Source organism: Pteropus vampyrus, unplaced genomic scaffold (genome assembly GCF_000151845.1).
Source record: "Pteropus vampyrus isolate Shadow unplaced genomic scaffold, Pvam_2.0 Scaffold276, whole genome shotgun sequence".
NCBI lineage: Eukaryota > Metazoa > Chordata > Mammalia > Chiroptera > Pteropodidae > Pteropus > Pteropus vampyrus.
Genome location: NW_011889057.1, coordinates 1,881,974 through 1,899,500, shown reverse-complemented (window position 1 = coordinate 1,899,500; position 17,527 = coordinate 1,881,974). Strand labels below are relative to the sequence as shown.

General features: G+C 48.6%; 1 protein-coding gene across 3 annotated transcripts in view; it reads right to left on the bottom strand.

Annotated features, from left to right (window-relative positions):
* The window catches only part of SMUG1 (single-strand-selective monofunctional uracil-DNA glycosylase 1), a 19,340-nt gene extending 2,431 nt beyond the window's left edge, over positions 1 to 16,909 (bottom strand). Inside the window, exons 1-4 of one of the 3 annotated variants that reach the window (XM_011375767.2) lie at positions 16,829 to 16,909; positions 13,467 to 13,774; positions 12,092 to 12,409; positions 10,995 to 11,590 (exon numbers count right to left, since the gene is read on the bottom strand). In XM_011375767.2, the coding sequence (XP_011374069.2) occupies positions 11,486 to 11,590; positions 12,092 to 12,409; positions 13,467 to 13,763 (720 nt within the window). In that variant the 5' untranslated portion in view covers positions 13,764 to 13,774; positions 16,829 to 16,909 and the 3' untranslated portion in view covers positions 10,995 to 11,485. Of the gene's footprint in view, positions 1 to 10,994; positions 12,410 to 13,466; positions 13,775 to 14,381; positions 16,339 to 16,828 lie in introns of those variants that run through there. The other 2 variants (XM_011375769.2, XM_023520743.1) reach the window with 2 other exon arrangements.
* Positions 16,910 to 17,527: the final 618 nt, after the last annotated feature.

Genomic DNA, 17,527 nt, shown 5'->3' with positions numbered 1-17,527 from the left:
TGGCACAACTTCCAGCCTGCAAGAGGAATAAGCACCAGTAAGAGTGACAGAAAACAAAGACATATGGGAGAAAAGGACATGGGTCCTCGTCTGGGAAAACCCCAAATTTGTGGGGGAGGCTCCTTCCCACAATCACAAAAATGCTGTCCCTTCTCCAGAAGCCAGCAAAAAAGGGCCTACACTCATCTATGCCTGTGTGTGAAATACATACATATTAAAGTAAAAGTTGATTTTAGGAAGGCTGATAGCTGGCCTGGTAGCACTGGATGTTTCTAAGCAGGAAAGGCTCCAAGCACATGGCACTGGTGACATGCCTGAGGCACCCTCTCCAAGGTCTTGAAACACTGAGCGGGATTTGAGTGGTTGGTGGGACTGAAGACTGAAGCACAGTCTTGAGCAGGTAAGTGAGTGCAAGCGGTCACCAGCATGGACCAGCCATGCTGTTACCATCTTAGCCACCACAAAATACTGACCTCCTTATTTTTCCCTCCCTCTCCCTTTCCTGAACCATAGACTGTCCTCATCAGAGGCCCCTGGGTGAGAGAACCTAAGCCAAGGCAGACGTTCATAAAACTTCCTACATAGCAAAATTAACAAAATTAAGTGGGGAAAAAAACACTCACCCCTGGCTCTTTCCCAACCCAGGCACCACCCTCTCACCTTCAAAGCCTGACAGAATCTCCAGTGAGTACAGATGGACTGATAAGACAACTCCCAGAGAAGGGGCCCTTCATAGTAAGTCAGGTAAATCCATAACCAAGGCCTTCCCCAGAAACATCTCTTCCAAATACACACTTCCTCATGGAACTCCATTCCATGGCTCCCTGATGAAGACTAAATAAAACAGCATTTGCACCAAAGTACTGATTCCTCAGACTGGCATTTAGAGTCCTCCATCATGAAGACTCATACTTAACTCCTACAATTTCTCCTTCCTCCATCACTCTGCCTCTCCCCACCCAGCTGCCGGTCCCCTTATGGTTCAAAGAACATGTCCTGAACCATCCTGTTTCCAGCCCATTTTGTCTGGAATGCCCTCTCACCAGTTCCTAAGGCTCCCATATGTTCACCAAAGCTCTCCCTATCCTCCTCCAAGGAGAAATTCAAATCCCAACTTCTCTCAAACAAGTTTCTCCTTCCCCATTGGATGGGCCTCCTGCCTCTTGTTCACCTGTGTGCCTGGTGCTGAGAGGTAGTCTGGGTAATGTTCATGAAATTGAAGGAAAACTCCAAACATGTCCTCTGCCAAACTTTCTTTTCTGGGACTCTCAGGGTTCTCAGAAGTAAGGGGACAATCAGTGACAAAGCGATAGCAAGTGTCTCCAGAGCCTCATCCTCCAAGTCAGGGGTGAGGCTTTGGGGAAACGAGGTCACGTCAGGAGATACAGCAGGTGCTTCCAGGTATCCTGAAACCATGAGGATGGGTACTCCTGAGGGGCTGTGGGGACCATTAAACCAGTGGTGGCAGGCTTCCTTTCTTCCTTTGGCTCCTCTCTTTTTCACTGTCTCTCAGAGTCTCTCAATCTTCATCATTCTCTTTTTCGATTTTAGGTCAAGACGGGGGGCGGTTCTTTCTGCTTGAGAGACACCTCCCCTTAGAGCATTGCAACGCAAACTGAGATCTGAGAATCAGCAGCATCAGTATCCCTGGAAATGCGCTAGAAATGCGAACTCTCGGGCCCCAGTCCAACCTGGTCAATCCAATTCTCCAGTTTAACAAGATGCCCAGGTGGCTCATGTACACATCAAAGTTTAAAACTAATAGTTTAAAGAATCAGAGGCCAGGCCAGGGGTTTGACAGGGAAGCTGAATGCTAAGACATTCATTCATTCATCCTTTCAATAAATATTTAATAAGTACCTACTGGGTGCAAAGTGCCGTGCTAGGTATTGGGGATAAAGTGGTGAATGATTCAGGCTTGGATGCCCAGGCTGGAGAGGATGAGATCAATGTTCCCCATCTGGCTGTCCCAGCCCAGGTCCCCCAAGTGGGAAGGAGGCTTGGGTCGGGAATAGTTCATTTGACTGGAGAATCTCTCAAGACCCTGAGGCTGGTGAGGCATCCCTCCCACGGCCCAATCCAAAAATGAAGAATCAGTCCATGAGACAGAAGGGAAAGAGCTATGAGAACAAAAAGAGATAGAATAGGAAGAAACGTGGAAGATGGAAATGAGGAAAAGAGAATCTAAAATAGACTCTCTGAGAGCTCCTGGCCACTTCAGAGACACACTCAATCTTACTTCTTGGCCTCCCCATTGAGTGCCCCCTTCAGCATATCACAGCATCCCCCATCCCAACTCCAGGCAGATGGCCTCCCACAACGGGGGTCCTCAGCAGCCCCATGGACAGAGGACAGCCCCAGCCCCTCCAGCACACTCCATCCGAGGGGCCTGAAGGGAAGAAGATAGGTAACACCTGGGGGAAAAGCGACCAAGGCAGGGAGACTGGTTTGAAGGGCAGAGGAATAGTAAGAAGCACAAAGACTTAGATGGTGTGGGGGCTTCGGGTCAAAGTGACTGCTGTGTGGAAAATGGACTGTAAGAGGAAAAGCAAGAGAGATCTGTCAGGGGGCTATTGTGGTCAGCAGAGTAGGCAGACAAAGTGTCTTGGTTAGGACTGTATAAGTAGAGATTGTGACATGTGATCGGATTTGGGATATATTTGGGTGACAAGGCTAATGGAATTTGCATGTGGATTGGATATGAGAGATGGGGAAAGAGCTCAAGATTTGGGGCCTGAGCTACCTACTAGGTTAGAGTAATCCCAGGTGTTCTGGAGAGGGTTCTGGAAGGACGGGTTGGAGCAAGGTTTGGAGGGAAAGAAAGACCTAAGGCATAAAGTAGGAAAGAAGAGAGTCTATGTTGGGAAGTCACAAGAAATGAAAGTGAAGAGATCAGAAAAGAATGGGAAAATTATTCAGGGCTCCTCAGTTCAAGCTTTTTGAGGACACAAATTGTTTCCACTGTACCTCTTAGAATCTTCCATTGCATAGAACGGGTACAATAGGTACACAGTAAGTATTCGTTGCTTGCTGAGGAGTGATCCAAAAGGCAAATGAGGTGGCATAAAGAGCACTCGACTCTGTCTTGGGATCCCTGGCCATCTACTGGCAGAGAAACCTTGGACAAGTCACTGTGTCTCAGGGTCTCCGATTCCCTATTGGCAAAGCAGTGAAGGCAAACCAAGATCTTTGGGTCCTCTCTCACCCCAATTCTCTTTTCCTGCCGCTAAAGCCAGAACACTGAGCTTCGGGAGTCGTGTAGGTCCTTGGATGGGGCTGGCATGAGATGGTCAGTCTGGCTGTGTGTGGAGTTTGAGGGAGAATGAAGCCAAGGTCTAGTGACTGGGCTGGGATCATCTAGATTTGGTCCAATGAGGATCTCTCAATAGGGTGGCTGGGAATGAAGAATGATCAAGGCAAGAGACCCCGACATCCCATTCCCAGATCTTTCTTGCTGTGATATTTTGGCATTTTTTGTATTGTTTTGTTTGCAGCTCCACATCTTCTAAAAATCGAAATGCCTGGACCCGGTCGCTGGATGTGCTTTATTTCCTATCTGCGTTCACTCCTTAAGGGAACTCATTCAGTGTCACTAATGACTCCCAAGTTTATATCTCCAGTCTGGACTCCACCACTAAACTCAAGATCTGTGAATCCATCTGCCTCTTACAGGCATCTCGGACCTAATATGTCCAAAACTGACTCCCCCCAAACCCAGCTCCTCCTGTAGTATTCTCTATGTTAATTTATGGCAACTCCACAGTTCTGGTCACTCAGGCCAAATCCTTTAGTCTCATCCTGACTTTTACTCTTTCTCATATACCCTCCATCTGGCCCATCAGCAAATCCCTTGGCTATCACTGCAAAATATATCCAGAATTTGACTACTCATCACCACCTCCACTGTCACCTCCCAGGTCCAGGCTACCATCATCTCTTGGTACTAAAATAGATTCCTAACTGGTCTCCTTGCTTCTGCCCTTGTTTTCTCAACCTAGTCTTAATACAGCAGTTAGAATTTTCTGTAAAAATATAAGGCAGATCACGTCACTCCCCCACTCAAAACTTTCCAATGACTCCCCATCTTACTCAGAGTAAAAGCTAAAGCCTCACTGAGACTTATCAGTTCCTATGAGATCTGGTTCCCATGATCTCTTAGACCCCTCACTTCTCTTCCCTTATTCTCTCTGTTCCAGCCATATCAGCTTCATTGCTGTTCCTCCAACACACCAGACACACTCACTTCAGGGCCCTTGCCCTTGCTGTTCTCTTTGTCAGGAATGATCTTCCCCAGAATCTGCATGGGCATGTAGCATCTGGTAAACGGCAGGCTCCATATGTTGAGGGGCCTGAGCAGGGATAAGAAAGGGAGGAAGAGGAAGAGGAGACAATGGAGTTTGGTCCCACACAAGAAACAAAATGGCTTGTCTTGCTTTCCCTGCCTTCCTCCTTAGAGAGATCTGCCTCCACTCTGCTTCCTCAGGAAGAACCCCAATCTCCACCCAACCCACGGAAGAGTGTGGAGCTCCGATGGCAACACATCCCTCTAGTACTCTCCCGGACCTGAAAAGGAAGCACCTCAGTCCCCTGGCGCTGGATGTGCTCAGCTCTTAAAGTGTAGGGAAGAACGGGTGTCTTCCAATCATGCATTCATGACACCTTTGTTTCCACTATTGTCCATTTGGGCCTGATGCCCTCAAATCCACTGTGCTCCTCTCTCTTTATGACCTATGCCTCCTTCCCTTCCTCTGCCTTTCCTATCAGCACACATTCGGAGGCAGGCTGCGGCATGAAGGCTGATGTGGTGAGGCCACAACAGCCCAGCCGCAGGCCTCTGAGTTGTGGGAAAAGGCAAGTAAACTTGAGGGGAAGGGTTTGGGGGTGGAGGACGCAGAGGCAGAGAGACAAGGAAGCAAAGAGAAACAAGCGGTGACGAGATGGTGATTCAGAAAAAAGCGGAGAGACCATCAGCGGTCACAGCCAGGGACAGAAACAGGGAGAGAAGCAAATGCTGACAGATGGCAGGAGCTGGAAACAGGATGCGCAAGAGAGTAGGACGCCCAGAGAGAGAGACAGACAGACAGACGGACAGACAGAGGGAGTCAGAAACAGACCAGAGGAAAGAGATGAACGGCCAGATGGGAAGGGAGGCAGAGGCTACCCAAAGAGACGGAGGGACAGAGACAGAGACGCAGAGGGAGACACACGCGCATGGACAGACCAGAACGCTGCAAAGAAGGCGAAGGAGAAAAAATAGTGGAGGCGGGAGTGGCGGGAAGCGGCAGGCGAGGGGCGGGCGCAGCGGAGCGGGCGGGCGCCGGGAGCCGGCTCGTAAAAGCCGCGCCGAGCGGGGAAATTGCCGCCAGAATCGCTGAGCTCCACAAAACGCCGCCCGCGCGGCCCGCCACCGAGCCCGCTCCAATCTACAGCCTCATCGCCGCGCGGGCTGGTTATGCATTTAAATGTTATTTAATTGGATTGCGGAGGAGCTGGGGGCCAGAGCGGCCCTCGCCCCCGCCCCGCACGCTCCGCACGCTCGGGCTGCTCGCCTCCTCCGCAAATCTGTTTTCCAAGTCACAGATTGCGGCGTACCCCCTCTGAACACACTCCCCCCACCCGGATGGCTCCCCTTCGTGTCTGGGCTCCTCCTTCTGTTCTCCCCTCCCCAACCCAGCCAGAGGACATTCAGAAAGACACAAGTCCCCTGAAGAGGCATGAAAATGCAGAGGCTACACAAAAATACTACAGACACACAGACACAACAGCAGCAAAGATGAGTCGCACTAGATTACACAAGTGTCCATCTGGGAGATTTAAAAAAATGCAAAGACAAAAAAGATCCCCATGGATCGCAAAAGCACACAAATGCATGTAAGACACTGAAGATCCACACCTAAGAGGGAACACATCACCCTGTCCCTTGGAATGGTTCTTACAGAGTGACACTACCACGCACAGGAACAAGATCGTGCTAACTCAGTCACCTCACAGGGTGATACACAGACCTTCCTCAAAGCTAGGTAAGGAGTGAAACACATGCACTCTCACACTTGGAGTACAGGCATCACACTCCAATCACTCCACTGTGTGCCTTTCCAGGATCTTCTCTTAGGCCACTGCAGACAACATCATCTGACCAGGTTCTGAGAGGCAACTGCATCAGTCATTACATTTCTTAAAACTGAACAAAAAAACAAAACTGAGCCAAAATTATAACAGGTAGGCTTGAAGGTAGATACCAGGAAGGGCTTCCAAAGAAAAGTCTGAGATTCCAAGAGGAGAAGCTGGGCATTTGTGTGAGGCTGGGCTTCTTCCCTATTAACTGCAATAGGAGAGTGATTTCTGCAGCCTAGACTAGGAGTTAGCACCATCAAGGTAGATGGAAGGACAGAATGACCTGCTGAGGAATGTCCTCTACACACTCCCAACCAGCAGACAGGAAATTGCTGGCCTGAAATGATAAGGGTCAAGCTGCTTCAATTAACGAAAATGGAAATGGCAACCCGGCTTGGCACAGGCCACCATGCAGGACTGTTCTGGGCTCTCAGCCACCCCCTCTGCAAGCTGGGCCTAGAGACTGACATCAGACTGAGATCCTTGAGCCAGATGTAGGGGCAGACAAATGGGCAAGAAGATATGCAAGAAAATCTTACTGCAGTTGTTTCATTTGTTTTGTTTTTAGACAGAATGAGGGTCAAAACAGGGAAGGAGAGAAAAAGGGAAAGTTTCCCCAAATACATTATAATTCGACTTTGATTGGTAAGCTTGGGCTGGGGCCAGGGTGGCATTAAGGCCTCCATAGAAGAAAGCAATTCAGCTTCCCCGAAAGCAATTTATTTCTGCATCACCTGATGGTCATAGCTGGGAAGTTTATCCATGTGTCTAATCTCAATGTCTCATGCTCCAATGGAAATTGTTTCCTTCTTTGGGGCATTAGGAAAAAATAGAAAACAGCTGCCCTTCATTCTCCTAAACAAGAATATTTGAAGAGTCAAGACTTAGTCTGGGCTGGGCCACAATCACTATTCCCTCCCTCCACTCCACTTATCTTCCCTGCCCAGCTTATGCCCAGGCTGGGTTTCTGGTCTTTTTTGCTCCAGCACTTGGACACCCCCGCCCCACATAACCTGCTGCAGCTTTCCATCCCAGAGGTTCACAGAACAACAGATCAAAGAAAAGAAGCCCTACTTCCCATCCCTCATAGAGCCACGCCCAACCCTCGCTTCCTGCAAGTTTCTGCCCCCCAGCCCCTCCCTTCATCCTGTTTTCTATCCCATTGCAGTTGGGGAGATCTGACACAGTGGCCCCTTTTTCCAACAGCTACTCCTCGGAGGTAGCAAGATTGAGCAAGTGATGAGAGAACTCTCTCATAGGCACTCACACCTCCTACCTACACTCTGATGGCTAATCACTTCCTCAGTGAGTGTATCCAGAGCACTATTTAGAACTTGTTCACAACTCATTTTCCATTTGATTTATACCATAATTATATGCCTGTATCTCCCAGCATCAGACAGTGAGCAACGTGAGGGCAAAGAACCACCTAATTCACCTCTGTCACTCCCTATAGTGCCTGGCGTGGGAAATGGCACACACAGCGGACATCAATAAATGTTTGTTAAATTGAGGAAGAAAAGTGAAGGATCACACAGTAGTCAAACTCAAGACTCAATCTTCCTTTGTCACTGTTTCAGTAATGTAAAAAAAGAGTAGGGAGTCTCCTTCTGCCCCAACACATTCCATGCCTCAGAATCTCAGAAGCACTCTCACCCCAAGCATAGCTTGGCCTCTATCAGGTATATATGTGTGTGCATGTGTGTGTTGGAGTGGGACTTTTAAGCCTCTACCACTTCTCTGAACCAGAATTTGAATCCCCATCACCGGGCAAAAGCAACAAACTCTGAGAACACTCATGTTATCGTATGGCACCATGGGGTAGATCTCCAAAACCAGATTCATGCATTCCTTGACCATTTGTCCTGAACACCTACTTTGTGCCAGGTGTGGGGTTACATACTGGAGAAAGGAAAATAAGAAACCCACTCCTTGCCTTCAAGGCACCAGTGCAATCCTGCCTTAATCGTGGCTGTATATCCATAGCACAAAGAGAAAAATAGATACAAGGCTACACTTCATACCTCCCAAATCAAAATCTCTTAAGTGGAGCAGGAACATGTCTTTTTTAAACCGCCACAGGTGAAATGATTCACAGGCAGGGTTGTAAGCCACTGATCTCTAGATCAGTGCTGTCCAAAAGAACTTTCTGCAATGATGGAATGTTCCCTATCTGTGCCATCCAATCAGTAGCCACTAGTCACGTGTGGCTATTGAGCACTTGAAATATGGCTAGTGACTAAGGAATTAAGCTTTTTATTTTACTTATTTTAATTTAAACAGCCACACGTGACTAGTGCCTACTATATCAGACTGCAAAACTCTAGATGATACAAATCACTTCAATTTGGCTTTAAAATACTTTTCACAATATTGTTTTGTAGCAACCGAAGTCTTCATTCCCTTTGGCTCACGAGAAAACAATGAACTTCCCTTCCCTAAGGACACTCTTATTTGTACTGAAGAAACTGCTCTAGAATGAAATGGGGGGTAGAGATCAGTCTGGTGGATTAAGTCAACTAGCTAAGCCACCATACGAGCCTCTACTCCCCAGACTGGAGAAAAGGCACTCCTGATTACCCTCGTTTGTTAGAGGTTATACTGGTGAGGGACAGAAAAAACAGTGACGTGACTTTAGGTGCCTATCATGAACTGAATTGTGTCCCCCCTAAAAAAATTGTATGTTGAAGCCCTAACCCCCAACATGACTGTATTTGGAGATAATGCCTTTAAAGAGGTAACTGAGGTTAAGTGAGGTCATAAGGGTGGGGCTCTAATCCCATATGACCAGTGTCCTTATGAGATACCAGGTAGGTGCGCACATAGAGCTAATAGGCCATGGGAGGACAGAGAAAGAAGGCAGGCATCTATAAACCAAAGAGAGAAGCCTCAGAAGAAACCAAACCTGCTGACATCTGCATCTTGGGTTTCCAGCCTCCAGAACTGAGAAAATAAATTTCTGTTGTTTAAGCCATCACCTGTGGTATTTTTGTTATAAATTCAGTGCCCTTGGGAAAAGGCAGGCCTGGGACCCTAATCAGCCTCTCCCTAACAAGATACACCCCCAAAACTGAGGGCAATAGCCCCATTAAATGCCAGATCCAGCAGTGACTCTGCCACACCTGTCTTCAAGTCACCATTCTGGTCACTGCTGTTCAAGTGCCTCTATGCACTGTGCAAAACTACCCCCACTATCTCATGATCCTCACCCCAATTCTAGGCTTTCACCCAGATTCTGCTATCCCCCTAGGATGTGTCCCCTAAACATTAACCCTATTCCTGACCCATTGCACCTACACCACGCCTCCTATGTGGCTTGCCCCTTCATCCCCATCTATGGGTTTCCACCTATTATTGGGCGTTTTAAGTGTGTGTTCTATGCATCTCACTTCCCTCATCTTTAAATACTCAAAGAGTAGTCTAGCATGTTCAAGACCCTTCACAAGCTGGCCCCAACTTCCCTCTCCAGCTTTTCTTCTCAACTAGGCCAAGTCAATGTTCATCTACTTGCCACCCCTTGAACGTAACAATGCTTTTCTCTAAACTCTCCAAAACTGTCCCACTCTCTAAGCCCACCTGAAATGCCACCTCCTCCAAAGAGCTTTCCCTGACTGCCTCAGCTAAATACATAAAGGAACAATGCGCAGTTAATCCACACTGGCTAATCCAGTGTTCTGCAACACGGGGTACTGACTACTTAGCACTGTAGCACTGACAGCAGAGAGGAGAAAAGTCTGTAATGCAATTCTAATGCTAATTACCTGGAGTTAGCTCATACCCCACAGGTTTAAGGGCAAAGTTCTCGAAAAGAATGCCCTCATTTCAGTTGCCAACTGCAAGTTCAGGGGACTCCAGGCCACCTATACTTCTAACTGGTTACAAATTCAGGAGTCCCCATGACCTCTCAGGTTCACTAATTTGCTAGAATAACTCACTAAAATCAGTAAAGCTCTCCACTTACAATTACAGTTTTATCATAAAGGGTACCAATCAAGACCAGCCAAAAGAAAAGACATAAGGCAAGACCTGGGAGAGTCTTAAACACAGCTTCTGTGTCCTTTCCTCGCAGAAGTACACATCACCCTGCTGACACATCATGTGTTCACCAACCAGGAAGCTCACCAAAGCCTGTGTCCGGAGTTATTAGAATTTCATTACATAGGTATAATTGTCCACATGGTTGAACTCAATCTCCAGCCCCCATCCCCTCCCTGGAGGTCAAGCTGGTTATCACCTGGTTCAAAGCCTCAACCCTCTAATCACATGGTTGGTCTTTGAGGCACAGTCAGCCCTCACCCTCAGTTAAACTTCAGCATAAACTCAGGTGTGGTCTAAGGGATCCATCGTGAATAACAAAAATTCCTATCACTTGGAAAATTCCAAGGATTTAGAGGCTCCCTCCAAAGAACCAAGGACAGACACCAGTCAAATTCTTTATTATACAATGGAGAAGGGTGGGGGGAAACTGGATTTATACTAAAAATCTTATTAATTTTGAAAGCTGGAGATGACCTGTTCCAGGAGATAGAGTCCAACCGTGTATTCTTCATTGAGGTGGTCTCAAGACCTGCTCTACTCCCAAATTGATTCACTTTCCTGACCCTTCCAAAGGGGCACACCAACCCACCATGCAGCAGACATAAGAAATGAGCTGGCTGGAGAGACAAGGCACCCATCATCTGCTCCCCACAGCACCTCCAGTAGCAGACACTTGACAGCTCCTAACAAAGACCTTGCAGATTTGGTAAGGCAACTGGAGATCTGTTTACACCATCCCCTAGCTACTGAAGAGAACACTCTGCAGTGAAGAGGTAAGAGGGGAAAAACTACACAACTACCTCCTAGCTCTGACATGCAGGAGGGAAAAATGGACCAACACAAAAAGATATAGGAGCTTTTAATGCTTAGACTGAAAAATGATAGGTTGGGCTTTTCATAATGTCATTGATCCATCTCTGGCAGGGCAAGAGTCTGCCCCTCACCCAGGCCTCAGGTGGAGACCCCCACTACCCCCACCCCCACTACCACCCCACTGCTCAGCAAGGTCTTCAAATGGAGGGTCTTCCCTTGTAGTGCAGTGACTCCCCACCCCAGAGGCAAGAAAGAAGAGGTGTAACGAGCACTCATGTGCCAGGCAACACACAAGGCACTTTCAAGTGTTACGTCAATTAATCCTCACACTAAACCCATGAGGTAGGGATCCCCATTTTACAGATGAGGATTCTGAGGCTTGGAGAAGTTAATCAACTTGTCCAAAGTCATAAAGTTCACAAGTCTCAAAGCTGGAATGAAACTCGAGGTCTTCTAATCTTTCCCACTCTGCCACACTGAATTCTTTCTCCAATCCAGCCTGTCTTCCATAAGTTCATTCTTAACATCCATGTCCCATGCTTTGTCCTGGTCTGTGCGACGAAAAGGGTCCGCTGAAGGGCACTGTTCTATCAGAATGTGTGGGTATCCTGGCAGGATCTTTTCTCTAAAACAGAAGTCACTCTCAGTTGAATACAGGCTCCCAAGGAAACAGTGAAGTAAGCAGTTTGCAGGTGCTGACTCTGTGGAATGAGGTACCCTGGGACCAAAGAGGCAATGCTCAAAGAAGGATGGGGAAGAAAGCAGGAATCAGGAGGGCAAGTAGTAGTGTCGAAACTGCCACGGCAGGTTCTAGCAACCAAGGAGGACCTTGTTGCTCCAGTCCAAGAGGCATATAGTCATCTCATTGCCCAAGAATGATGTGCCGGCCTTGAAAGTGTCCTACCCGCAAGGGGGCTCATTTTGTTAACAGCGGCAGCAGTCCCAGCTCATTCAGTCTGTCCTTGGCCAGTGCCTCCCAACCCCTGTTGGCCTGTGGGCTCCGAGGTGAGGGGTGCAGGAGCCCTTCCACCTGGACCTCGGGCATCAGGCCTACCAGAGCCCGCCGTGCCCGCTGCTCCGCCAGCCGCCCCACTCCCACCACCAGCCGCACCCCCAGCATCTGCACCTGCCGGCAGAGAGCCGCATCACAGAGCCCAAGAAGCTGTTCTCGCTGTTTGGCAGGCAGCTCAGCAGGGGTGAGATTGCGCCCACTGGGAGCCAAGAAGAGCAGAGGACACAGATTGTGTACAAAACAGTGATGGAAGAAGACATCGGGCTGTCCACAGAGATTCCGGAAAAAGCCCCAGAACCGGGCACCGCTCACCTCTGACTGTGGGCACTCCAGTCCCAGCACTGGTCGCTTAGGGTGCTCTTGGGGAGGGGTCCGCACTGGGCCACAAATGCCCAACCAGTCTCGGACTACACTCACTTCCCCAAAGGGCACCTGTGGGGAAGGAGAGAGACAAGAGGGCTTCAAACTGGAGACTTGACACCCGGGCTCTGGACCAACTGACCCCTTTCCACCCTCCACGAGGATCTAGTGTGGACAGCCCCCACTCTCCCCTCCCCACCCACACACTCTGCCACCTTCACCCAAAGGCCTGAGACAAAGATTCCTGAACCTGTGGTTTGATCTTGTCTTCCTCAAATTTTTCATTGTGGACTGCGGTCTATAAGAATCTATTTCTTTGCCTCTACCCGCACTACCGTCTGGGACCACATACAGGGAGTGCATGGGGATATCTGGCCCTACACCGGGCATGATGGGTAGTATTGAGGACAGACTGATGGTCTGAGAAAGACTGCCAGGGTTAGAGAAGGTACAAGGACAGGGCTGACCAGTGCTCTCTGGGTGCCCTCTCAGCCCCAAGCCTCAGGCTGTCATTTCCATCGATCATCATTGATCACCTTTCATCCCACAGTTGGGGTCAATAAAAGCAATTGAGCCTCCTGCCCTAAAGCCCCTACCCTCCCCCACCTGCCAAACACCCCCACCAAGGGGCAGTCACTCATCCTGAAGTCTGAAAGGAAATCAAGCAGGTCCTGGACCCTGGCTCTGTTCTGAACCTCTCTTCAGCTAAGAAACAGGACTCAGGTTGCCTGAATGCACTGCGTTTCTTCCATACCCAACCCTGTCAACCAGTCTCTCCTGAGGTCTCAGCAGTCCTGGTTCTTCTCCTAATCCCAACCACACTCTAGGGAGAGGGGAGATCCGGTAAGGTAAAGATGGGGCTGGCGGAAGGAAGGGCTCTCAGAGGCAATTAGTGGACAGCTCACAGGGGAAACGGAACTACCATTAATGTGCTTGGTTAACTATGGGCAATGAGGCCGGGAGAGTGTCTGAGACCACAGGAGCCAGTGTGTATATTGGGAGGGGATGGGGGCCCCCAAACCCACACATGTCCACAGTTGTGCACATGCTCCTCCTCCACAGCACATGCAGCCAAGCATCTACCTTGGAGCTTCCCACTCCACCCACCAAGGAAAGTCAAGCCGTTTACCCCAGTCTGGGCCATGCCAAAGGGTCCCGGGTTCATGCCCAGGAAGAGCACTTCCTTGGGGCCCTGGCAGTAGCGGGTCACGTAGCTGCGATGTGGCTCCCACGCATACTCCACAGGATTGTAGATAATGCCCACGGGCTCCGAAAACTGCAGTTGGTTCAGCTCAGCATTGAGCCGAAGCTCCTCCTCCAGAAAGCCCTCAGCCAAACTTTGAGGGCAGGGCTGGGGCTCCATCAGGACACTTGCCGGCTCCCAGGACACTTGAGGCCCCAATGGGTAAGCATGGGGCACAGCCATGTCACCGTTCCCTAGAAAAGAGATGAACAGAGGCCCCCTCAGCCATAGAGTGGGAGGGATCCAGGCTGGCCAGAGCCCCTAATACCATTTCCTGGGCTCAGAAGAGACTGGTTAGTCATCTCATATCCTCCAGGCATAACTGAGCTCATTGTAGTTCTTGGTAATGAAAAGACCCCTTCTCACTCCCTTCAAGTATCTTCCTCTTCATTCATTACCTGGTGAGAATAACCCATAACCACCAACCATCCCGCACTCCAAACCTCTTTTCCATCAGGCACAGGTCTTGAGTCGCTAGTTCCTAGGCTGTGCCAAGTATATGACAGGTTTCCAATAGTATTTACTGGAGGCAAACTTTCAGCACTTTTAATGTCACCTTTAATAAAACAAGCCCAGCTAGGATGGGCTGTGTCCTGGAAACTAATGTGCTGAAGAATGAGATGCAGGTATAAAGCCATAGCCCAGAGACTACAGGGCCAATTACAATAGCTTCCAGGTGGTGAGCAAGTGTTATGTGCCGGATACGCCTCACTGATCCTCATAACAACCCCAAGAGGTGGGAATTATTGCCTCCATGCTACAGGTAAGAATACTGAAGCTTAGCAAGATCAAGCAACTTACCCAGGGTCACACAGTTAGCAAGTCATGAAGCTGGGATTTGAACCCAAACTATGTGATACAAGGCTGTGCTCTTAACCACCCACATGTTTGATCAGCCACCCTGCTAATTCTACACTCCCTGCCCCAGCCCAGCTTCTTGACCACATTCAAGAATCCTTAGTGGTGAGTGGGATGATACCACTCTCAGAATAGACTCTTACGAGCTACATAACCATGGCCAGAGCCTTCAGCTTCCTCATCCAAATACTACGAATAAGAATACCCAGTTAATAATACTGATATAAGGGATAGAATGAGATGCTATGTGTAAGGGGGAGGAGGAAGGGAAAAAGAGAAAGAGGGAAGAGGTAAGAAGGCAGAGGGAGCACTCTAGTAAGCTTTGTAACCTACAAAGTCCATTCCTTCCAATCGTCCTTCTCACCACTCCCATGCAAACCCAGTTCCAGCCTAACCATTCCACTCACACTTTCAAAATATCTTTCCTACCCCAACACCTAAAACTTTGCACGTCATTTCTACAAACCCAACCAAATACACAGATTGAGTCAACCAGGAGTGTGACTCCTCAACTCTCCACACATTCAAATCCTACTCACCCTTCAAGATGCAGGTCAAACTACCCCTCTGGTAAAGCCCTCCCTCGTCAAGACATGCCAGCATTTGCCATAGCTTCCCAGCCCCATCCAACAGAGTAGGTCTAGCGCAAAGCCTGAGAATCTGTATTTTAAACAAGTTTCTCAGGTGTTTCTAATGGTTGGTGAAGGATAGTGTTACCTTTGTGGCTTCTTCATGAAATCATACCTTGTCCCTTACCCCACACACTTGAAATCAGAGGCCAGTCACTGCTCAAATTCCCTCTACATCTCCAAGGTCTGAGTTCTTATTAGGTAGTCAACACATGCTCAGCTCTGTCCATAACTATTTAAAACTACCTTCTACCAAGGAGCCTTTCCTGATGGACTCCTCTCCACTTTTATACCCAGAGTTCACTGAAGGATCAGCTGCCCACTTGTACTGTTTGCTTCCCAGGGCTTGAGGCTCTGGATATATTTCTATCACATATGGACTTCCCAGAGAGCAGGGACCATGATTCTTTCTCCTGCTCAACCCCATGTTCAGGTCAAGAGTTACTTTTTCCCCCAAATGGGAACTCAGGGCTGACATAACAACTTGACTCATCAACCTGTTCTCTGACCCTAGCCTAGAAGAAAAGAGAAAAAATTCAGGGGACAAACTTAGGTACTCTTCCCCCAAAATGATCTCTCATAAGTCTTTAACAGATCTCCCCAGGTGGCTACCCATGGCCAACTGGGCTCTGATACATCAGAGAAGGGAGCTATGGAGAACTCGAATGTCTCAGGAGTCCTTGCTTTGCATCTCCCCAGGTAGCACCAACACTAGTAGATTGGCTGCTCCAGCTCTGGGATCTCCCTCGTCTTAAGTTGGGCCTACCTATCTTTAGAGACCTATGCTAGAGACAGCAAGGCTGGGGGCACACAAAGTGAAAAAGACTTATTTTCCATGTTCCAGGGTTTCAAAGCCTGATTTGCTAGCAAGAGCCACAGGGTGGGTGTCATTTGACTCGACTTCTAGTGCTGGTTTCAATTCTAAGAATGTTCTCTTAAGCAAGTCATTTAACTCATCTATGAAATGAAAATAAGAAAATCCACCCAATCTACCACCAGCAGTGAACTCACTTTTCTCCCCCAATATTTATGAGTCTCTCACATGATAGGTATTTTGGCAGTCTCTCGGTGGGGAAGAAATCCAAAACGAATAAAATGTAGGCCAGGCTCACAAACTACTGTGAGAGGACAGATAAACGATTCTAATACACTGTGATTCGACTTTAATGTTCCAAAGTACTATGAAAGCCCAAAAGAAGACTGGAAGTCCTTTCTACAGTCACCAAGAGCCAGAGACTTAAGAAACATAGATACTTTATAGATTAGTGTCATATTACATTAAGTGCAGAGGAAACCAAGGGTGAGATCCAGCGATAAGTCTAGCCACCTAGGCTTTCTGACACTAAATCCAAGAAGTGAAGAAGGAACCGAAGACACTATCCACCCCCTTATTCCTTGGGGGCACTCCAGGAATCCACAGGAACAATCAGCAAATCCTTCAACCAATAACAATAATAAAAGTAAAAGAGCATGGACTCAAAAACACCATTTCATCCCTCCAGGTTCAAAAACGGCCGACACTAAGGCTCCATAAGAAACCTCCGCGTCCGCCCACGGGATCCGTCAGGCGGAAAACCCCATCCCCGCAGGCCTCCCAAGAGGTTCCGTGGGCTTGGCGCTCCCTACGCCCAGTCGAGTCCCAGACAGAGAGAAGGGCCTCCAAACAGAGACACGTCAACTCCACGCCTGCCACCGCCCCTAAGCACTGAGAGCTCCGAGTCTACCCCGACGCCCCAGGTTTCCAGCCTCTCACTTCCTCACCTGGTCCAGCTCCCCATCCACTTTCCGGTTCCTTTCCCCCGCCCACGGACGCGGAGGACAGTGGGAGTTGTAGTCTACTTTGTTTAGGGAAGGAGATTGGTGTAGCCGCGGCCACTACCGCAGGAAATTCTCAAATCTCGGGAAGGCGTGCTAAATTAGCTCTAAGCGATGCTGGGAGTTGTAGTTTATCCTTTAGTTCAGGGCTAAATCAAGAAGACTTGAGAAGTGAGGGCCAGGCTCTGTAAGAACCTCGGAGATTCTGGATTCTAGCCCTAAAAGGCAACACCCTTCCAAAAATTCATCCACAACGCTTTTCACAAAGAGATTGCAAGTCAAGGAGCTTCGACCATCCCCAATCTCTCAACTCACCTGAGAGTATTAACAATAGCTAAAGATCATTTCTAGCCCCGCTTGCATCCACAGGTATAAGAGACCTCCCCTTTGCAGCCCTTCCGGGATGGCATATAGAGAACATCCACAGAGACATTTCTGGTATCTCCTAATTCTTAATAATGGCTTTGAGACTTTTCCATCTGCCATTACTATCCACGCCCCTGTCTCCATGGCTTTACCATTTGACTTTTCTACCTCTTCTGCCCTGTTATTTGCCAAGCTCTATAATCTCTCATCCCTCCCAATCCTCTCCCTCAGGTACTAGGTCCAGGACACCTTCCCTGACCAATGTCAATCTCATGGCTG